The sequence below is a fragment of the Dipodomys ordii genome, unplaced genomic scaffold, assembly GCF_000151885.1.
Source record: "Dipodomys ordii isolate 6190 unplaced genomic scaffold, Dord_2.0 Scaffold36, whole genome shotgun sequence".
In the NCBI taxonomy this organism is placed as follows: domain Eukaryota; kingdom Metazoa; phylum Chordata; class Mammalia; order Rodentia; family Heteromyidae; genus Dipodomys; species Dipodomys ordii.
The window spans coordinates 13,776,263-13,800,182 of record NW_012267252.1 but is presented as its reverse complement, the minus strand read 5'-3'; the positions used below and the strand labels follow the sequence as shown (position 1 = coordinate 13,800,182).

Genomic DNA, 23,920 nt, shown 5'->3' with positions numbered 1-23,920 from the left:
ATGATGAGTTCAAGCCCTGGTGCACACACACACACACACACACACACACACACACACACACACACACACACACACACACACACACACACACACACGTACAGAATAATTTGGTCAAGACTATTCCATGGAGCCTATCTGAGGAAATGCCAGTGTAACCTACTTAGTAAGATGTTTATCAAGAAACTTTATTAACTTGGATTCTCTATTTTATAAAAATGGTTTTCAATATGTTTTATTATTATTCAGACTTGGGTTTTGCACAATTTTACTCTAACCATATTAAGACAGGTTTTAATAATGCAATACATACACACACACACACACACACACACTAGCTTCTATTTTCTAGCATTTTCTCTAAGTTGTTGGCTTTGATTAAGCGGATCTCCTGAACTTCCATGGGTTGAAATTCGTAATTTGAAAGTAGAACAACAATGGAGTGGGTAACAATGTTCAACGAGAAATGCACCTTACTCATGTAAATATAACCCCTCTGTACAGCGTATTTACAATATAATTAAATTTTAAAAATAGTAATACCAATAAAAAACCACCACATAACATATATATGTCGTTTGCACATTCCTTTCTTCCAATTTTGAGATTTTTCTGGCTTCCAGTGCCATGCTGAATCCAAAATGGCTCAATTGACAACAGTTATCAACTGGCTTTTCTATTATTACATACCCAGAAAACAGAATAGAAAAACCAATAGCTCCTTTGGTGGTCTCAGTGCTAAGCTCTCCTAAAGGCATGCTTCAAATCAGCCCTGCCCACCTGTCTCCCCAGCTTCTCAGTTGGGTTGTCTTTATCATAAGCAAACAGTGTTCAGTCTTCAGGCTCCTGAGGTAGGCTGCAAGGTTCAAATCTCAGGTTGTTTCCCAAACTGGTACTTTTGGTAAAGCCACTGAACCTGAGCCATGCTTTTTCGCTTGTACGATGAACATAAAAGCAACTTCAACATCCACGAACATGAGGTAAGAAATGCAAGTTGAGTATTTAGTTGTTTGGTTTGGGGCCAGTATGGGACTTGAACTCAGGGCCTTATGCTTGCACTCTCCCCTGGCATTCTGCTCAAGGCTGGCAAGCTTGATGCTTTACCACTTGAGTCATGTTTCCCACCTCTGAGCTTTTGGTGGTTAATTTTCTGCCTGGCTTCACACTGTGATCCTCAGCTTTTTTGGGGGGGGGGCGGTCTGGTCGTGGGGCCTGCACTCTGGGCCTGGGCACTGTCCCTCAGCTCTTCAGCTCAAGGCTAGTGCTCTACCACTTGAGCCACAGCGCCACTTCTGGCTTTTTTCTTTTTGCTTATGTGGTGCTGAGGAATCGAACCCAGGGCCTCATGCATGCAAGGCAAGTGCTCTACCACTGAGCCACCGTCCCAGCCCCGATCCTCAGCTTTTAACCTCCCAGTAGCGACAATTATAGGCATGAGCCACCAGTGCCCCACTGTGATTGATTTCTTAAGTCTGTTTTTGACAAACTAAGTCTTCTTCACTGGAATCAAATCCTTTCTTTGGAGACTGTGAACTACATAAATATTAACACAGTAACTGACAGTCAAACAAGGGCCATTAGCTCTGCTAATTGTGCTTTGCCTTTGAGTAATGGCATGATTAAATATGAACAAAGACACTAAAACCTACGTTTATAGAGACAATCTTCACTGCCGACTGCAACAACACAATATGAACTACACAAGACAACCCAAGTGGGCTTCAGAGTTGGGAAAAAGGAGTCTAAGAGAGTTCAAGACCACATTTTGTAGTCTAGACAAGCCCTACCGCCCACCCATTAGCCACATAGTCTCAAATCCCGACTGGGGAATACCTCAGTCTCAGTGAGGAGGGGGCACAAGAGAGAAGAGAGGTCCAGGAGCAGAACAGACAAAAATCCAAATCACAGAAACAAGTGACCAGACTTCCTCTGCACATACTAAGTTGCTTTTATTAATCCAGAACGGCATGCTACAGGTACTGTACAGCATGGACATTTATTCATTACAAAAATGGCTTCCAAACCATTCAAAATGAACTTGGAATAAGAGCATAAAACGGAACAGTAACATCACAACTGTTAGGAAACATTCAAAGTATTCACAAAAAAGAAAAAAATGTTATAGTTAGCATTTTAATAAACCAGAGAAAAATCGGAGACAGTTTTACAATCGCTTCATGTCAACTACAATGGCACTGAATGAACAGGTCTTAGCTTTATACAGCATTTGCAACATCAACATGCCTAGGTTTTTTTTTTTATTTTTAAAGTTCGCTACCTACTTGTATGTAATATACGTCCATAGAAGCGGCAGCTGGATTTTTCATTTAAGAGTAATCTAATATACAGAATTTTGGCCCTTAAGGGTTTATACCTCTTCATTTAAAATGCTTTCTGGACAATCTGCTATCAAACACATTTTGTTATAGGTGACATTAAAACTACATACAAATCTACCTATGTAACATCACAGCAAAACATGATGAACAGAAAGTACAGCATCAAAAAGGGAGAAAGCTAAAGTCACTGAGAATTTTGGCACATAAAGTTTTGCACACGGTCAGTCCATGTCCTAAGGGTGCAGGGCATCTGACTAGGATTCAAGGGCGGGGTGAAACAAGGGCAGTTCCCACTGCTGCTCAGACAGCATCTAACATTCCCTCACTACAGTTCAAGTCTTGTTTTACTTAATGGCTTTTGAAGCAACTTTTGTTAATGCTACTGATCCTTGATGCAACTATTAATGTCCATTTGGCGGTATCTGGGTTTCAGACAGAAAAAAAAGAAGTCAAAAAAAAGGGAAACAAAAAATATATATACACATTTTTATATATAAACTTAAAAACCTTGTACAAATGAGTTGTTATATATAAGATGCTTATGCTAAGGGAGGGGGAAAAAAACTTTATACAGTTCCAAGAAAAAGGGGAACAAAACATATTTAAAAAGAGACAACATACAAGTACAACAAGCAACCTCTAAAGCAATAAATACTACTGGTCCAAAAGCATGATGATTCCATTAATTGTTGAGTAGCAACCCCCTCCCCACAAAAGAACAACACCAAGGAACAAGGTATATTAACACATTTTTAACCCTTTGTTTCTGTACATTTAAACAATAACAAGTAACATCACAATAAAAGTTGTTTCACACAGAGAAAAAAAAATAAAGGTAATGGCACGGCATCCATTGTGCCCTTCTGGTTCAAAAACCAGGTGTAAAATGATTGGTTCGCAAGCTCGTATTTAATACAAATAATACAGAACCAACTCCTTCTGGAGGGCTGCTTCAAAATTGCTTCTCTCTCTCTCTTTTTTTTCTTTTTGTTTTTTAATCAGTCTTTTAAAACTAAGCTATCAGAACTACATAACAGTTATGTATATATATATATTTATTTTTAAACGCTACAAAGACTTTAAACAGCTGTTGATAAAAATTTTGGTAGAATCATGAGGTTCTTCTCTCATCTACATATTTAAAAGGAGAAATTGAAATAAGAATGGGTCAAATATTGACCAATGAACTCGATAAACATCAACTCATGTAGCCACGTGGCACAAAATTAAAAGAGTACAAAACAAAAGCTTTCCAAGTAGGGGTGGGGGTGGGGAGAGGAGCAAATCAAGAAACCAAGAAGAAAGCACTCATCTCAGGCAGGGCTGACAAAGCTAAAGCTATTCTAAAGACTTGGTTACGAGGGACAGAGGCTGGGGCTGGGTCCCAGTCAGCGCGTTGTGGGAATGTAAGGAAGATGTCGATGGCTGTGCAAGTGATGAGGACGGGATGATGGGTGGCTGCAGGGCGGCAGGTGGTAGGTCCAGGGCCCCGTTGGGACAGAGGGCACTGGCCTTGCCGTGGGCGGCCTCGGCCAGCAGGAGCGCCGGTGGCGGAGGCATCATGGACAGGTGGGCCAGGGGGTCAGGCTTCAGGGAGAGCGAGAGTGGCTGGGTTTGCTCAGTCTGTGACTTGGCGTCTTGGGGAGGGGAGCCTAGCAGGTGTGGGGACGGGGGTGGCGAGTCTAGTAAGCTTCCATCTGAAGAGGGCGGGCTGAGGCAGCTGCCTTCACCTTGTATGTAGCGAACGCACTTTTTTTTTCTCCTAGAAACAGGGGGGAGAAAGTTATGTGAATAAAGGGCAAAGATGCCAAGAGACAGTTATCTAGTGCTCACGGCAAATGGAAGTCACCCAATGGTTTGTCTACATAGCATGGCAGGCTGGTGGCTGGGCAGTGAAATTAAGAGATGCCACTGGCTGCACTGTTCCCTCAACCATGGGCCCATGAATAAGCTGGCTTTGGCAAGGAAGATATTCAAGAGACACCCTACTTCCTTTCCCATCCTCATCTCTTCCCACATATAAGTGAGTTGACTACACGAAGTCACCTGTACAGAGTGGCTTCATTTGAACTGTGACTGACACAAACGGTTATTTTTCTTTGGGCCTACCGACTCCTTCACTCGTCCTCTCTACCACCTCCCACCACCTCCCACTACCTCTCACCAGTCCCCAATGATGAATGTGTATTTAAAAGAGAAAGACAGAGCTCCTTCCCCGGGCTGTCCCTTATCAATAGGAAACTCTAAAAAATGCTAACTGTTGAGCCCACATAGCTGAAGACAGAGCTAGCTAGAGGCTTAAAGGTCTTAACACCAAACTACCACCACCACTACCACCTCCACCACCACCACCACCGCCACTTCCTCCTCCTCCACCACCACCACCACCACCACCACCACCGTGAGGCTGCTGGTGCCCAGAGAGCTTTTGGGCTTGTCTGTTAAGAACCACACCAAATCAAGAGAGGTCAGAATCGGGTGAGAGGGAAGGGAGGGAGTAGGGGAACAAAAATAAAAACACATTAAACTAAAACAAAAACAAACCAACCAAAAAAGAAAAAAAAAAGGAAAAAAACCAACAAAAAACAAAAAAGAACCACCGAAAACAGTTAGAAGAGGAAAAATGAAGGTGGGGAAAGGGGAAGAATAAGAAAAACAGAAAATGATCCAAAGGAACAAGAATAACTGGTTGTATGGCCTGCAGGTTGTGGATTAAATTAGGATTCAAACTTGATTCCCCCCTTTTTTTTTAAAGTTTGGGGACTTCCCCTCCCCTGTCCCTTGGTCAGAAAGCTTGGAAGGAGAGCCAGTGGGATAAAGGCCCATCGGGCGCTTGCCATATCAAAGGCCAGGAAGTGAAGGGCACAGCACAAGCCGGTCACACAGAAGGCACCACAAAGAAGAGGTGGCAGGAATTGCAGCGGGGACCTTCCTAGGTTGGGATTGTCATGATCCATGTTTGAACCAGAACATCTAATTCTGTCCTAAACCATCCCCAGAGTCTCCCTCTCTCACTTGCCCCATGTGTATAAGAAACAGGGATGAGAATGTCAGAGCCTTTCTTGCTTATCATCAAAGGATGAGGTTGAGGGATGAGGAATCAACCCAAGAAATTGGGCATGTGACTTCAAAGCCTCTCCCAACCATTAATCTCAGTCTGACGGGACCGTACTTGGTAGGAAAGGTGATCCTGAGGATCAACCTACTAATACTGTAAAAATAATGCAGATACAGGATGTGCTTAGCCAAAGGCCCTTAAATATAGTCAGAACCATGGCTGGTAATGCTTCCTCTGAATACAAGTGTGTGAGCACTGGCCAGCTTTCTTGGTGTAGAACAATGGAGATGTTGCCTGCTGGAAGGTAGCTGCTGTAACACAGGGTCACTGCCTTTGCAAGGAAAGGGGTATCCTGAGTTCCTCCTTTGCTCTGAGCCCCAGAGCTGTCTTCACGCCCATCACTGAATGGGGCATGGACTCTGAAAGATGTCAGGAGGGGGAGGGAAGAAAGGGAAGGGAAAAGGGAGCATGCTCAGTCCTCCCTGCTTGGCCCAGAGGCCAGGACCTGTGGGGCAGGTGGCTTTGGGTCTGTTTGGCATCTCTGGATCAGAAGGAACCCTGGGGGGTGGGCAGAGACAGCAGCCACTCTTTCCTCCGCTTAGCAGGGTTCCTTCTGCTCCCTGTGATAGAATGTTCTGGACAAGAGATTCTGTTCCCATCCCAGGAACTGAGATTAAAATCATTGAAGCATCTCCGTTTTAAACCACCTGAGCCTGCAGATCAAAACATGCTCAAAAACTAAGAAGTCCATGCATTTACAAATCGGGGAAAGGAAAGAAGGTGGGAACGGGGAGGGTATAAGCAAAACTGAGAAAGCAAGGGGGAAAATGAAAGAGAGGAAAGGAGAGGGCAAGTGGAGGGTGGGATGGGGGCAGCCAGGCAGTCAAGGGAGCAGCAGCTCGAGGCAGCATTCCAGGCTCTATTAGGGCAGAGTGGAAACATGGGAAAGCAACTTGGTGGGCTCAAAACAGAGTCTGGTAAAAATGTCCTCCAATGCCAAACAACATTAGAAGCCCTGTGTGGTGAGCTAGGAGCCCTGACAAACTACAAGTGTTTCTGGGCCTTCCTCAACCCTCCGTCCCTCCCTTCCTCCCTCTTAATGAAGTGGGAAGTTTCCATGCCATGGGAGTGCACGAGCATTTTGAACATAGGACACAGAGACTATGGGGACAGAGCGGTGATCCTCCAACAGGGCTGAGCAAAAAGTGGCTGGAACACACACACACACACACACACACACACACACACACACACACACACACACACACAAACACCTGAAGACTCAGAAAATGTCTCGGTTTACAACTGCTTCTGTCTGGCTTATTATTATTTTCTTCCTTCTTTGCATTTTAAGACATATTTTGTCCTGTTGAGTTTAGCATCAAGCCTGATGTGGCCATGACAAAGTTGAAAGGGAAAAGGAGCAGAGGGAAGGAAGGGACCAGTAATGAACCTGTACAAACCTCTGACTCTAACCTCCCTCCCATCTAGGCTTCCCCTCTGATCAGAAGATAGCCTCTTACAAACATTCATTGCTAGCTTCTCCTCAAAAAGGGTTTTCTCTGATTCTGATTTGGAATGACACTCTCAAAAAGATGGTGAGGGCTTGGATTAGTCCAGTTCCTACAGCTAGGGGCATCTTAGCCTTTACCACAAAAGACATTCAGTCCCGTCAAGCTGCATTCTAGAAAACCATGTTGCTAAAGTTCAAAGATTTGTCAATAACAACAACAATAATACTAATAATGGGAAAAAATGCTGGGTACTGGTGGTTCACTCTTATAATCCTAGCTACTCAGACTGAGAGCTGAGAGCTGAGGATCATGGTGTAAAGCCAGCCTGAGCGTAAGTGAGACTGTATCTTCAATTAATCAGCACAAGCCCAGAAATGGAGGCATAGCTCAAGTGGTAGAGCACTAGCTTTGGATGCAAAAATAAATAAATAAAAGAGTGGGAGATCCCGAGTTCAAGGCTCAATACTGGCCAAAAAGAGAAAAAATATATTACAAAAATTCTGGTCTAGGAAGATGGCCCAGCAAGGTATCAGTCAATGACAGTAAGAACTTCCAAGGGGATTGAAAAAAAAAAAAATTCTAACCATGCAGTAAATGCTTCCAAAATAAAATGGAGGATTCGAGAACTACCATCCATTCCATGAATAACACCGATATGCCAGGCGCCTGAACCAGCCTTACTGTGAGGTGTGTGGTGGTGTTCCAAGGTTTCTGAGGAACCTTATCTTTAGAGCGGCCGCTGTGGCCAGCCAACCTCCAAAGCAGTGGCTTCCATCAGCTCCCTCTGGGCATGCGTACAATGCTGACGTGTTCATAGCCCATACTGGGTAAACAGAGCCCCTGTCGTCCCTAGATCAACCTCATGAAACACCTGACACTCTTCATCAACCTTGTCAGAGGTGCTTGTGTCCAGAGAAGTCCGCAGGACTATGCTGAAAGGACAGCTATCACCTCTGTGAATGCTGTCATCCCATGGAGTTCTTTTCCTGGTGGGTGGCCAGCAAAAGCCCCAAGTCCCTCACTCTTGAGCAGCCATAGCTCTCTACGAAAAGAATCTCAGCCCTCAGTCCCCTGTGGTCTGTGTAGTCAATGAAAGTCAACACTTCACAGATCTCTCAGACTGGCATCAGAGAAGGGGGTCAGAGACACAGGAGACTCGTGGGCATGCATGTGATGGGATGAACATCTGATCTAACGTCTAGACACGGAGCACGGCAAAGGCATGGAGAAGAGGGACACGTGACGAGGGAGGTACTACATACAGGGACGCGTGTTTGAGATACCTACCATCATAATATTCCAAATTCAAAGACTGCTTGTATCAGAACAAAGAAACAACAAATTTAACCAAAGGTGGTCATTAAAAGAAAGGAAAGGAGACAGGAACTAGTTGGTATCCCTCCACCAAGAAGGAAATACCTATACCTTCCCTGAGAATTACAGGCTTGGGGGTGGAGCAGGTTGGGTGGGACCTAAAGGTGAAATATGGGGGAGGTGAGCTCAGTCTGGATTCTTCTGGGGACCAATTCTCTGTGCATATGTAACTTTTAACTCGGCAGGCGTGGTAAGGCTGCAGTAGGTTGACTAACTGCAAGTGTCTCTGCCTATAGACCTTTAGCTGGTACATGCCATTCAATGCCACGTTTCTGTTTCTTGGCAACAAGGTCAGCTAATTAGGCTCCTCTGTGCAGAGATAGGTGGTTTTTAAACACAAAACAACCAAAGAGAGAAGAAAGAAAGAAAAAAAAAGGAAAAATTAAAATGAAAATAAACAGCCTGCCCCAGTGTATTTCTCGGAATTTCTTACTGCAAGTTCACAGGAACGCTACCTCTGCCACAGTCTAACACATTCAGACCTTGGGAAAAGGGTGGTCTCTGTGCTCAGTGCATGGCCCATTTGGCTGACTTTCGCAGGAAAAGCACCAGTGCCCCATCCTTCTATGCTAAGGTCATGGTCTCTGTCCTGTCACTGGGTGTATGTTATTCATAAGAACAACAGGGAAAGAGAGGAGAAAATGGGAGAGGAAAGGGCATGAAAATCAACAAGGAAATTTTGAAGAAAGAGGATCATTGGTCATTGATGCCAGTGGGAGAAAGGAGATGGGGGAAATGAGGGCCACTAAGGTAGCAGAAGGACAGAAGGCTCTGATTAACCCCAAGGCCTCGCAGTGGTGATGTACCTGCAGGGTTTGCACCATAAAGTCTGTCGGTCAAGCCCGAACAGTGCCCGACACTTCTTTGGAGTATTTGCATCTGTTAGCATAAGGTAAACACAAAAAAAAATACAACACAATGGTGGGTTGTGCTCAGTTGGATGTGAACCCTCTGGCTACAGCTTACTTGTCTTCTGCTTCACCTTGGCTCTACTTGACAATCATCCCTCACACCAAGGGCATAAAAGGAAAGGACTTCTATGAGTCAAATGGAAAAAAAAAATTCAAATAAAACGATAAAACACACACGAAAAAAAAAACCAAAACAACAACCAGAAACCAAAAAACAATGAAAAATAAATAAAAAAAGAGAAAGAGAGAGAAGAGGAGGGGAGAAGGTGACATCATTTGCTTCTATCTAGGCCAGGATGAGGATCCTGGGCTATCACAGGAAGGGGGTTGGCAGGCAACTTTCCCTGTGAGAGGGGCGCACTGGGGTCTGAGTGGTGGCCCCCAAGGAGGAGCACAGGATGCTGTTTTACAGTGGCATTTTGGAGCAGCAGCAAGAGTAAGCACACCCCTTCATTGAACCCATCCACTGGCAGTGTCCCGCTCCTCATGTCTCCTATGATCCACACACAGAGCTACAAAGCAACAGGCCAGAGAGGGGAGGGGAAAGAATGAAGAAACCAGCTGCAAACCAGCACAGCGAATCTGGGGGACTATACACACCTGCAGGGGCCGCACCAGTTATTCTGCTGATCAAGGCCAAAGCGCGCTCGGCATTTCTTAGGAGCGCTCAGGTCTGAATGAGTTCAAGAAAGGAGCGAGCAGAGGAGGAGGAGGAGGATGTGGGAGACAGGGAGAGAGAGGAAGAGAGAGGGAGAGAGAGAGAGAAGGGAAGAGAGGGAAGGAGGAAGGGAAGGGAGGAAGGGGGGAGAGAGATACAAATAAGAAAAAATAAAAATAAAAAAGGGAATAAATCAATGACCTGGTTACTAATGGCAAAATATTGACTTTTCTTTTTCTTTCTTTTTTTTTTAAGCTTAATTTAAAAAAAGGTAAAAAAAAATCACATTCTTAATTCAACTTGTGAAATTAGCTGTGGCAAATAAAGCTGCAGTATCCCTTTCTCAAGGACTGTCTCAGATTCCACATGAGCTCACAGAGGAAAGTTAAGATTCTGAAGAACTCACTCTTCCAATTAATCGTTTTCCTCTTCAAAAAAATTTTTTTTGTTTTTATTTTAGTACTGCTTTCCCTTTTTTTGTTTCCTCTCAATTATCTTTATTTTAAGTAAGAAAATAAAGCGAAGGAGGGAATTAAGTTTGTAAACATGCTTTTTTTTCCTTCTGAGGACACGTTTTTAAAAAATAAATAAATAAAAAAGAAATGAAAAACTACAAATAAAAAAACAGAATGAAATGAAACAAAACAGAAAGAAATAAAGAAAGAAAAGGGTTGTGGTATTGGGATATTGCAGCTTTTGGAATGGTCTTGTTTATTCTTTTAATCTGTTTTCATTAATATTAAGAGAGGAACAGAGGCAGGTAAATGGGCCGTGTGAATGAGCTGTTACGGGTTAGTTAAGATGCTCATAGCAACAGGAGGGCAGGCAGAGTCAGCAAAATGCTAGTGAAATTTGCAAATTATGAGCAGAAAAGCAAAAGGAAGAAAGTAAAATAAAATAAATAAAAAGCAAAAGAGAAAATAATCATATTGCGAATACATGCTTGCGTGAGAAAACTTAGTGAGAGCAATGAAAAAAAATGCCATTAGATTAAGGAGGTTTATTACTGAATTCCTTCCATTTGTTTTTTTTTTAATCAGTCTCTTTTAAAGAAATACTGCATATTCAATTTGCACAGTTAGTTCAGCTCTAAATCACTGTCATTGCTGCTTTAATAACTGTTATGGGAAAAAGTAAAATAAACAAAACAGAAGGTTAAATCAAATTAAAAAAATAACAGAACTGAAAAATAAAAAAATAATAAATAAATAAATAAGTAAATAAATAATCTATCGAAACATACGAAATCGTGTAGATGGTCACTTTTAAAGAATGTTCAAATGTCATACGTGTTTAATGTTAACCAAATGAGAATGGCAAGAAAAATTAAAAAACGGTTTATCAGACTATTGTAATGACTCAAAATGACATTAGCACCTGTAATCGGAGGAAGTGAAAGGCAAGGATTTAGGAAACATTCGCTGTGTTCTGAAAAAAAAGAACAAATTATACAAAGCCTTCAAAATGTTTGTTTTTTGATGGTTGGTAATAAAAGCCTGGTTTTCTCCGAGGGAGCGCTGGGATTGCCTATGCAGTATTTCTAATTTCTTCTCCAGAATGACAAACCTCCTTAATTTAAAATGGGTGCAATTTACCACTGTAAAGGCATGCATCAGAACACTGAGGGGACGCCCAGTTAATACCCAACACTCACACGCACCCCTCTTAGACCCCCTAGCCCCTCCTCATCCCTTCTCAGACACATACAAAATAAGCAGAGGCATGCCTACCGCTCGCTCTCCAGTTACAGGCTTTGCAGTTATTTAAAAACACATTCCACTAGAATTACAATGTGCTTTTCATGCAACAATGGATGCTACTAGCTTTAAAAGGGCAGTCATGAAGCAATTAATTAAAATGCATAAACAAAAAAAGGCTGGCTGAGATGGGTTCCCCCACAATGTCCTGGCCTTGAGTTTTTCCTGTCTCCCCAGATGGCAGCCTGACATAAGAGTGGCCCTCCAACTATGGCTTCTACCCTCACCCTGACTATGGTAACTTACCATTGGTCTCGCCTGGCTGCTTGTCCCTTTTCCTCTTCTTCTTCTTTCCCTGCATGAACAGATCAAACACGGGAAATGAGTTCAAGAAACAGGACGGGAGAACTTGCCTGGAGGAGACGGTAAAAGAAGGGACCATCCACCACACTTTCCCACATCTACCAGCACAATCTTCTCCAACCTTCCATCCCTTAATCCAAATGAACTTGAACTGTGCCCTTGCTGGAGGGACTCGCAAAAGAGAAGAGTAGGGAGAATGGGTGGTGAAGGAGAGGCCGCATCGTCTCAGTTCCTCAACCACCTTTAACAATGGCTACTATTTGTGGAGCATCTACTAGGTACCAGACATGATGCCTGCCTCTCCACACCAGCCCTTCTTTCACACATTAAAGGTGATGAGCTGCACAGAGCCAATCCCACTCTTGGCCTAGCCCTCCTGGTATTTCTGCAAACTGCTAGGGTGTGCATGTGGAATGAAAATAGACAGGTTCTGAGGGACATCTGCATGTGAGCCAGCTACCTGCTGTGAATTAAAACTCAGTGTGTGCATCAGTATGTCGAATGCTACCTTTGTCTAAAAGTTTTCTGGTGTAGTAATGTTGACACAGAAAGGATGGCCAGAACCCCAACAATGTACCCAGCTCTGAAGGAACCTTAAGTGGCACCAGCCAAAGCCTGAGGACATCTCTGTCTTTTCATATCCCAGATCTGAGCCACTGGGGAAATGTGCTGTGGCTCCTGAGAAGCATACGTAACATGTGTTATAGTCCTTGGTATATGATTAAAGAAAAACAAAAATCAGCGGTGCACTACCTGGCTTAGAATGAGCAAGAATGAGATGATTTAGGAGTCTCGGTCCAAAATACAACACAAATGATTCAGTAGTTGGGCAATAGTACCCACACCGGTGTGCAGGACTTCCCTGCTGCATACGTTAAAGGTACCCGCAGCCTCCTCCCCTGAAGATCTGGGGTTTAGTTAGGACATGTAACAGAGATGTTCACAATTAAAGCAAGGGGCTGACAATGGGCTTTGAGGGGACAGGGACTGTGTTTTAACAGAAAGATGTGACAGAATTAATTACCATTATTTGATTGTAAGGCAGGCTGGCTATCTTATAAAAAGAGAAGGAAGGGTCTCACAAGTCAAGCAGGCAAGCAAGATTTACTTCTTTTACCTAAAGCCACAGAAATAATCTAACATGATGTTACAAATGTGGAAGCCAAGCATTTTCTTTAGTGCTCTAAGGAATAACCCCAAGAATCCCCAAAGGGGACAGCTTTACCCACTTCTAATCGCCAAAGCTAGTGACATAAAGGCTCTGTCACATTTGGCTGAAAGCACAGGGCTGTGGAAGAAGAGAGAGGCTGGCTCAGGAAACATTCTCCAGAAAACCTCCAACTTCACAATGACCTAAGTCATCTGCAGATACTCCTATGTCAAGTTAGTTAACAAAGGAAAACTAACAAATATCTATACCAACAAATCTATCAAAGCTTCCATTCTAAGATTCCTGTCCCCAAGGTGTCCTCTGGGCCACTGAAGCAAGAAGCACATGTGAGTTCATAGAAAGGCGTCATGGGCCATCAAAACAGGAATCTGACAGCATCCTTTCTAGACATAAAGTTTGTAAGCCTAAATCCAGACAACCACTAAACCTCTTTCCAAGTCTCAGCATCCCTATTTTCTAAACCACCTTCCCCCATGCAGAAGGGAACAGAAGTAAGCCAAGTACCTTAAGGATCTACCAAAACCTAGAACACACATCACAAAAAGCTTGGATATCTACCAGGTAAGTCTCTCTGTAGAGATCTGGGGTATCATTCGCATCATTCCTAGCAGAAATGACACACTTTAGAGCTGTATAGTATACATCCCAGGCCGTTGTCCATGAAGGCACCTTGGTGTTCCCAAATTTCTATTGGGACATGTTCCATAGAGAAGCTGAATGTGCTTCCTGTGGTACCACTCGAGACAACTCAATGAATTGGGTCTGTTGCAGGGAGAAGCTGAATTCTTAAGAACTTCTGCCTTGAAGCCAGGAGAGCCACTGTCCTGAAATTACACAGCTGTGCATGTGCAGGCTTAGAGCTGCCTAAGCTGCTGGAAAACTCTACCTCAGGGTCAGGTAGGGGTGCACAGAAAGCCTGTGGGAGGGCATTAACTGTCTCATCCTCTTCCTTTCAGTCCCAGAAGAAAGGCTTCCCTGGTGCTCACATGCTAAGGATGAGCCAAAAGGTTCCAAGCACCTAAGACCCTGTAATGTCCATCGGTGGGAGACAAGTGCTCTCAGCTCGAAGTTCCAATCCAGACAGACCTGCACTAATCCCAGTGTCAGCTCCCAGGAGACACAGACAGATGCTGCCAGCCAGGGTAGGGCCCAGAAGGGACCCAGAATGAAACATGGAATTGAAACCCAGTAGCGTCCTTCCTTTCAGCTCCTTGTCTACACAGCAATCAGCAGCAAACAAGCACAGGTTTCAAGATAAGAAGGCAATTGGAATGATGCAGAGAAGATTAGCATGGCCCCTGAACATGGCTGACATACCAACTCTCAAAGCATTTTGTATTTTTATGCTAATAAAAGAAAATCAAGGCGAGAACAGAAATAAAGGGCGGAAGACTAAGCAGAGAGCCAAGGTGAAGTGGCTCATTGGAGTAGAAGAAAGCTGCCACCACCGAGAGCCACACAGGACAATGCTGGTGATTGTCTGGAGGATGGCTATTGCTAAGAGAACAGCCACATCTGACTTGATGCTTAACCCCGCAGAATCTGCCTTGTGCACAGCAAGTCTGAAATCTGGAAGACGGTAATGACCTTGACCCCTACCGAGAGAGCCAATGCGAGAGTGGACTTGGAGGACTAACTCGCTCAGTGATTCTCCTGGCTCCATGACAGCAGCAAGGGGAGGCATTGAAAGGAAGCTGTATTTGCCCCTCCAAAAAGATGGCAAAAAGAATTCATGAAACTACCTGTCATAAATACTGAGCAAAGAGAGAAGCATTTTACCCATCTAGAGAGAAAGGAAAGCCTAGAATATTTGAGCTACTAGGCAAAAGGCAAGGTCAGAAATACTGATAGGAAATGACAGAGGGCTCCGGAGGACAACAGGCAGGAAAGGAACCAGGGGAATTGACAGTCCTAGCTACTGGGAACCATCTGAAAGCCAGGATGGAAAATCAGGCAAATCCTGCAACAACAAAGAGCCCAGTAACACACATCACCTAACGCATGCTGTTCTCCACCCATGTGCCCAGCCTCACTTCAACCTGCCAAAGGAAGACTCCACTCGCGACTTTCAGGGATATTTCCATCACGTTCCTCTCAGGATGAAGTAGGCTTTCAACCTTTACTTCAGCCTGGCCTAAGATACTTGTTTTGCTTTTCCTTCTTAAGCCTGGATGTCCAAGGCTAGGGGGTAGAGCGTAGTGTTAGAGAGGTTGCCTAGAATGTATATGTATAAAGCCCTGGGTTCAATCCCCAGCACTACCAGAAGGAAAAAAAAAAAGGCCATACCCCTGCTTTAAGACTTGTGAGGGACAAACTAGTTCCCTTCTCCCCTCCTCAGTGGTGTTTCATAAAGCCACACCACTGATGTCTGCCACAGACTACAGAGGACCGAATCTGGAAACTAAGCCCCTCCTTGGGACATATCCCACTTCTCCTAAGAAATGAGCAAGAAGTATGAACCTCTGCGATCCAGCACACGGACCCTGGCTTCCTTCCCTCCCTTCAGAATGCCTGTGCTGGCAGACCAGGACAAAAAATCGTGATGCCACCCTTCAGTTCGGTTAAGAGGATGAGACACAAATGGTCCCAGAAGTGAGAGGAATGGAATGGTAATTCCAAGGCCTGCCTCAAGTTGGCAGTGACCATTCTCTCAGTCTGTTCAGACCTATGCTCTGCAAGACAGCCCTACACAAAACGGTCCACTTACATAGTTATCCCGCGCAGACCAGCCAGGGTACAGCTGCATGTGAAGCTGTCGCTCCTTCCGGGCCAGCTCGTAGTACTTTGCTTGTTCTTCTCTAGACAGTGCATGCCACTGGAAGGGACAGGGGTAGGGTAGAGATATACAAAAACATCACCAACTACACCGTGGCCAACAAGGGTGAAGAATGAGTATTTTTGAGGACACATGCATCCAATAATGGTCCAGTCTGTAGATGCGTGTCATCGACTGGCTCTAGGGTACATGTGGCTGTTCTTGACACCGTGAAGGCTACTTGAAGATTCATATAGGTTGAAAAAGCTGGGTATTAGTAGCTCATGCCTGTAAATCCTAGTCATTCAGGAGGCTGAGATCTGATGATTAAAGTCTCACAGGAAAATCTGTGAGACTCTTACCTTGAATTAACCACCAAAAAGTTCAATTGGAAATATACCAGCCTTGAGCAAAAGGAAAAGCACAGCATCTAGGCCTTGAGTTCAAGCCCTAACATTGGTCGAAACATTTTTTAAAGAATGGTTGAAGGGGAAGCCCTTAATCTATTCCCACCACCTGTCCCCCTCCTATTAGGGGGTTACCTACCCTTCGCCCCAGGATCTGGTTGATGGCGGCACTTTCTTTCAATGTGCATTCCGCCACCACCTTTGCTCTCATTTCCTTCATATACAACATGAACGCATTAAGGGGTTTCTTTATGTGGGGTTTCTTCTTTTCTTCTTCCTTTTTGGAGTCCTGATGCTTTCTGGATACAGACAAAACAGACAGACACAAACAACCCAATGAACAATCCCACGGTCCAAATTCCTCCCAAGCCGAAAACCCACACCCGGGATCCTCCCCACCCAAGCCTGCCAGCTTTGAATAAAAAGCACCATTCCACCTCAGACCAGGAACAAAAATAGGTTGGGGAGCAGGCGAGGAAACAAGAGATTCTTTATTGCTTTACCAACAGACATGTTCCTGAGGCCCAGGAGAAGCATACTGACTCAGGTTCCCCACCACGCACACAGGCTTTCAGACAATGTTCCATTTCAGGCTTTGAGGCCAGGAAGTAGCTGCAAGTCTCAATCCACCCAAGTCAATCCCCACCCCTCTCCATCCCCCCATCCTCCCCCCCCCAAAAAAAAAGATCTTAGCAGGACAATCAGAGGAAACCATCTCGCTCTTTATAGAAAAGCCCCCTTGGCTCAGGTGCTCACTGGGTCCAAGAAGGACACCAGAGCGCAAAGCATGCAGGGACCAGGGCAACACTCACGAGCTGTGCAGTGAGCCGACGTCACTCTGGGAGGATTCCTGTTTGACTGTTGGTGTGACTATGGCCGGGTGGGGAATGCCGGTCGTGTGTAAAGTATGATGTGGTGGGACCATGTGGGGAGGGAACCTAGAAGACAGAAAGCTGTGTAAATCGTCAGAATCAAAATGAATGAATGAGGAGGGATGTGTACACATAATTTAAACGAAAAAAAAAAAGAAAAAGCCACGCAATATTCACATGAAAGCAACCCAAGGCATATGAAACCTGTCAGCATTAATTAGCAATAAATTAAACATCATGATTCTCTAATGTCATTAAAGCCAATCTTCTCCCTTCATTATTGCTACCGACACAAGACATTATGACTTTTAATATCTTTAGCAAAAGACAAATTCAACCGATGTACTAGGTTGGAAAAGTAGGCTTGGACTACCTGCCGGAAATCACACGTCCACCGTGTTTATTTGAAGCATTATTAGTGGGATCTAAGAAGACAATTTCCTAAGTCCTAATCAGCTCTTCAAATGAAAGGTGAAGTCTTTTGTTGTATATTGACAGCTAAATAAAATATTAACGCGGCTGAAACATACATACATTTTTGACAATGCTATGTAAGCCTCATTAAGGCTTATTCTGCTGATGGACTGCAATACAATTTTAATTTTGTTTCCTTTTTGTTGCTATACCACCATTGGACAGGAATAAGAGAGAGTCAGGCAAAAAAAGAGAAATATTATATTCCCTATTTGGTTCTCAGCATAAATCATGGACATTTCAGATAAATGTGCATTCTCTCATAGCCAAACATAAAAGAAAAGTACAAGTACATGCATACACACAAATGTAAAAAAATGAAGTCTCGTTTTATGACCTTCCTCCTGTATGATTTAGGATCCCTTTATTACTTTCACTTAATATGTTATTTATACATCATACAAAAGCCTTCTAAATGGCTATAAAAATTACAAATAAAGAAAGGATACAAGCCGGGTGCTGGTGGCTCATGCCTGTAATTGTAGCTATTCAGGAGGCTGAGATCTGAGGATATGTTCAAAGCCAGGCCAGGCAGGAAAATCTGTGATCTCTTATCTCCAATAAACCACTCAGAAAACCAGAAGTGGTGCTGTGGCTCAAGTAGTGGAGTGCTAGCCTTGAGCTGAAATGCTGAGGGACAGCGCCCAGGCTCAGAGTTCAAGCCCCATGACCAACCAAAAAAAAAAAAAGAAAGAAAGAAAGGATACAGTGGAAGTGGACGTGTGGCTCAATTGATAAAGCACCAGCCTTGAGTGGAAGAAGCTAAATAAGAATGAGCAACTCTGAGTTTAAGCCCCAGTATTTGCACTCAAAACAAATTGTGTATGTATGTGTGTAAATAATAAAGCTTTTTTGTGTTTAACAAATAGTGTGTATATAAGTATAGATAAAGTTTGAGTGTTCTCCTATAATACTGTTTACTTCTGAAAAGTTCTCTACAATACATGTTAGTCCTTGAGTTGGCATTTTCCAACCATGCAAATTAGCCAGGACACAAAGAACTAGTTTCAAACTGCTCTTGGCCCATCTGCAAACTGACAACTAGATGGGATGAATGAATTACCCCTTTTCTGATATGCTTGGAGCTTCTGTGCCATATCCTGGGTAAAATAATTGTTCCCTATGTTCTCCCTTAATCCCTTCACAGTAGCATATACTGTGGAGGAAAGGTGGAAAAGAAAAGGACCAAATCTCAAAGAATACAAAATGGCGGCCCTGGGCTCTGGCGGTCCAGAGACACTGCAGGAAACAGCTGGTAGTCTGTCCAGGTGAAAGGCATGTGGATCATGCCAACTACTGCTTTCCTAAATAAACCAAACCCAGAATAGACCAAACCCAACCCCACCACCATCCCAGGAGAAACAATCTACTCTTTAAAAACTCTCGCTCCAATGGAAACAAGAGATCCTAATAGGGCTTTATCATTAGCTATTCCAAATGGTATTCTACTTAAAGCCGAAGCTCGTTCCATAAATGGACTGCAAATCATTTTTCCATTTAGCCCAAATAATGTAGTTATTTACAAAAAAAAAACTGGCTTCAAAAAATGAAAAAATGAGCAGTATACAGATGAATAGAGACAATGTTATCAGACACTTTGTATTCATATACTGTTTTGTAGAATGGGAACTTCTTTGTACAACCACTTAAAGATAATAAATTTTTCTTAAAAAAATCCATAAACAATGCTGATCTTTGTATGGCCCAGGGTCACCAGAGCTACCTGACTCAGAAATTCCACTGTGGAGTGAAGCCCTCCCATAGCTGTCTTTACAAACTTAATCCAGTGTTGTAGTTTGGGAAGGATAAGATGTTTTTTAAATAAGAACCAAGGAGAGAGAGAAGGAAAAAGTAAGGGGCTAGGAGAAACATAACTAATTTCTATTCCCTTCATAAAATGGAAAAGAAGAACAAACGCTTGGGAGGCTCAGGCTCTTTGTCATTGCTTGAAGGGCTCAGTGGAAACCTGAGTTAAGAACACGTGTTCTTTGCAGCCCTTAGGTGAAGAAGTAAAGTGGCAGATTCTACTGTGAGTTTGAATACATATGTTCCCAGACGAGAGAAACGGGGAGAGATTGTGTGCGCACATGCATGCATATTTGTATACACATATGCACCAAATCACCAAAGAGGCAAAGCCAAGTGCTAGTGGTGGTTGATGCTTGTAATCCTAACTACTCAAGGGACTGAGATTTGATGATTATGTATTGAAGCCAGCCTAGGCAGAAAAGTCCGTGAGACTCTCATCTCCAATTAAGTACCAAAAGAACTGGAAGTAGAGCTGTACCTCAAAGTGGTAAGTGCCAGCCTTGAGCAAAAGAGACTGTGTCTATGACTTGAGGTCAAGCCCCAATACTGGCACAAAACAAAACAAACAAACAAACAAAAGCATAATTTGAGAATGAGGACAAATTGAGGATGAGGACCAATTTCAAGCGTATCCATGAAGAACAAACACATCCAAGCTACCCCTACCGACCTACTCATCTATCTGAAAAATGTACAAGCTGGGAGACTGGTGCATGCCTGCCTGCATGACCTGTGTGAATACCTCCACTCCAGAAATTTCCTTTCTGCAGACAACTGTTTCATGAAATGCAATAAACACCCTAAAAATTCCAAGCAGCTCATTATACACCCCCGTCTGCTCTTATGGCTCCAAGCCAGAATATAATGATGAACCTTAACTTGTTAAGGACAACTAATTTTTGTTTCTGGCTGTCTCGGGGGTTTCTCTTGGACTCACTCTCACTTTGCTTCACTGTTGACACGTTTCTGTTAACTGGATGTCATCTGCCGGCCTTGATTTTATGCACAAGCAGTAGGATGCATTTTCCTGTGCAACAATCCTGCTTTGAGTTGCATTAGGTTTGTCATTATTCTCTCATTTTCCCCCTTGCACTTGTAACATTTCATCTCTTCCTGCCTTATTTTTTGTGAGCCACGGTGCACCCACATTATGGTTTATACATGATCTCGCTCTCTTTGAAGCCGGCAGATTTCAGAGCCCGCTCTCGTCAGGAGAAGAGCCTTGCACCAATTTAGCAGGCTGAGGGCCTGGAGCTCCAACATCTCAATCTAAAGGGGGTCACAGGGTGGCACAAGTGAGTGTCAGCAAGAGCTGTTTAATTGCCAATCTAGGCTTCTCCATGGTGTTTAAAGTATAATGACCCATCACTTAATTCTGAGAAGTCCTGGCCCCGCTGCTGAATAGAATGAATTATCAAAGGGTGTTCTGCAACAGGGCAAGCTGCCTACATTTGCTATAACTGCCATAAGTATAATAGACCTATACTTCTGTCGCTCCATTACCACAATAATGTATTTAATTTGCTGTATACGCTTTTTAACTAGCTATCTTTCATATAGCCTACCTGGGGAATCGGCCGCTGCCTCCTCCTCCCCTCCCCCACCTTGAGCCCCTAACCTTTCTTCCCACTGCTCCCTTCCTTTCCTGTAACATGAAATAACCTCCTAATGATAATTCAATTGATAAGCTTAACCCCCATCCCTATTCTGTGATGACTTCAGTATTTTCCATCTCTGGATGTTCCAATAAACAAACACCAAGAATGACCAGGGAGAGCTGCAGGGGGGGTGGGGGGGAGAGCTGCAGGTCCTCAGCCGCTCCCTCTCTCCTCCTAGGAGGCTCCCCATTTGTTGCTATCCTTTGTGGAGCTGTGACGACATCATTTGAGGAGTGGTAACCTTCCTACTCTCACTAGATGCAAGGATCCCCCCCCCAAAAAAGTACGTTCCCACCTAACTAATATTGGCCTGCATTCTGAAATGCAGGTGATGTACCATACCTGGGAAGTGAATCTTGGTTATTACATGCGACCTATGGCACCATTACAAATGCTAGATACACTTAAGTGATGCTCACTCCGTTCCTCACCCAAACAGGGATTTGTATGAAAGAATAGACGCATCATGGCCTGCTGTCCCAGAGCTACCTCTGGCCGTGGCTTCTCATGTGGGCTACAGAGAGTAAGGCAAGCATCTCTGCCGGGTAATGCATGCTAATTACATTATGCACCATCATCAAAATGGATTGGTTCTTTCAGCCCATCAGGAAAGTCTAAACCTCCACCGATTTAATTAACTTGACTGAAAATCAGATGAACAGAAAATAAAACTATCATTAGGAGCAATTAGTGACTACTTAAACATACTGCTGCCATCCAGTTTGTAAATAAACTAGCAGTCACTGAAAAATTAGCCAGAATTAATTAGAGGGGGCAAAATGAGAACTTAGAATATGTGTGTATGTTGGGTATTCTTTATAGTCCTCAAATATAGGCATACAAGAATGTGTGTATACCCACAATTACTGTTTTCAAGCTTTCATAGATTTTGGTCTACACAGGTCAATTAAGTGGCTATTGGGCACATGTGGCTATTGAGTACTTCAAATGTGGTACAAATTGAGATGCACTGCGAAGACACACATCAGATTACTAAACCCAGGCACCAAGAAGAAGGTAAACTGTATTAAAGGGGTACAGTGGTAGCATGTCCAAATAATAGTATTTTTGGCCATACTGTACTGAGTTGAGCAAACATCCCTGAATATAACTTTACCTTTAAAAAAACAAAAAACAAAAGCAACCAAGATGGCTACTAGAAAAATGTAAAAATCCATATGTACGTGGTTCATTTTAAACTCCTCAGAAGGCTTTCTTATGGACTCTCAATCAGAATCCAAGCTTTGAAAAGACCAGTGGTTTTTTTTTTTCCAAACTCATTATATAATAATAATAAAATGAACACCAGGTTCTTCTTTCTTACCAAGCACAGGATAAAACAGAAATGGCATTTTGTGTATCCTGACTGCTTTCCTCTACAGGCCTTATTAACTTGGTCAAATTCACTGTCCCAGGATGGAACCTTACAACTGGACACTGCTTGACTTGGAAGTCGAGATGGCTAATGCCACATCTGTTTTGCGCTCTTTGTTCCTAGGTGGCGTGGCGGCTGTCTAAAGGGCTGAGAGCCGCCCTGTATCCTTGGATGGAGGTCTCGTTCTTGGAACTCACCTGGACATGGAAGCGTTGACAGTCAGCGCTGTGGGGTAGGGGTGCCTGAATCCTCCTGTCGTGATTGGGTATACTGGTTGACCTTGCCTACAAAGAAGGGGTACAAAGTGAGAGACAGGAAGCGAGGCTGGGGGCGGGGACAAGAAAAAGAAAAGCCGGGAAAAGTTCTCTGCATAGTAAGCTTTATTCTCATTTGATCAGAACAAAAATCTTGGGGATTGTACAGGAAGGATCAAAGGGAAGAAACACAGAACAATTTGAATGCCATAAATCTGATAGGAATGGCTAATTAAATTTTATAACCTCTGCTTATGTCAATAGAGACCCTCTCCCCAAGCTGAAACTAGGTGTTTTGTTGCAATAATTAAAGGCGAAGTCTCACTTGCTTTAATGGAGCCATCACACTAATTGAGGGCTACACATCCAAAGGAAAACAATAATGAATGTAAATTTATACCAAAATAAAGTACAGTGAATCAAAGGACTTTGGTTGCGCTTTGGGCCTCTTTCGGTATTTAGATCTCGGTGAGAAAACATTAAATTAACAGAGCTTAATTTGTAGCCTTTTGTCAAATTAACAAGTGTTGACAAGAGTTACCGGGGGGAGAGTCCCCAAGAAGAATTGTGGGTAACCAATAGACAATCACACCTCATTACAATAATTAAAAAATACAGCAACATGCAAAATAGCATCCTCATGAAAGACACACAACTTTTCCTGACAGAGGGCTGTCTGAGCTGGCAATTCTTTTTCATCTAGACTTCAGTATCTCCCCATCAGCTAGCTGAGTGGGCCACATATGACTGAGAACTATCAAGGATTGGTCCCATCCATTTGAGAAGAAATGGGTCACAAGCTCCATGCTCATATCCACTGCACTGGACTAAAAATAAGAACTAAAAATAAGAAACTGCACCCAAAGCTGATATTCGTGTAGTAGAGAGCAATCTGGTTTTGTTTTTGTTAAAAAAAAAATAGCACAGTGAACTAGAGAAATCAAGGTAGAATTAAGAGATGAACTACTTCAACATATAATTTTTGGTAAGGTTACAAAAGGCTCTCCTCCCTAAGACCCAAATTTGAGAGTTTTATAGAATTTATTTTCACACTCAACATTGCCCTGTGTTTTATAGTACTCATTACTGATATACCTGGAGAAATTTTTATACATATGCACCAATGTATAATCTCAAAACATTCCATGCATGTTTATGTGAACACACAATATGCACAAGGTATTCCTTTTTACACATACTTTATGGATACGTAAGCATGCAGTACTGTATATAA

At 43.2% G+C, this 23,920-nt stretch overlaps 1 protein-coding gene across 1 annotated transcript in view; it reads right to left on the bottom strand.

The window, feature by feature from the left end:
- Nucleotides 1-1,924: 1,924 nt before the first annotated feature.
- The window catches only part of Tcf7l2 (transcription factor 7-like 2 (T-cell specific, HMG-box)), a 197,115-nt gene continuing 175,119 nt past the window's right edge, over nt 1,925-23,920 (bottom strand). Inside the window, exons 5-11 of the mRNA XM_013017792.1 lie at nt 22,630-22,716; nt 17,057-17,182; nt 16,384-16,543; nt 15,790-15,897; nt 11,855-11,903; nt 9,089-9,161; nt 1,925-4,098 (exon numbers count right to left, since the gene is read on the bottom strand). Coding sequence (XP_012873246.1) covers nt 3,675-4,098; nt 9,089-9,161; nt 11,855-11,903; nt 15,790-15,897; nt 16,384-16,543; nt 17,057-17,182; nt 22,630-22,716 — 1,027 coding nt within the window. The 3' untranslated portion in view covers nt 1,925-3,674. The remainder of the gene's footprint in view (nt 4,099-9,088; nt 9,162-11,854; nt 11,904-15,789; nt 15,898-16,383; nt 16,544-17,056; nt 17,183-22,629; nt 22,717-23,920) is intronic.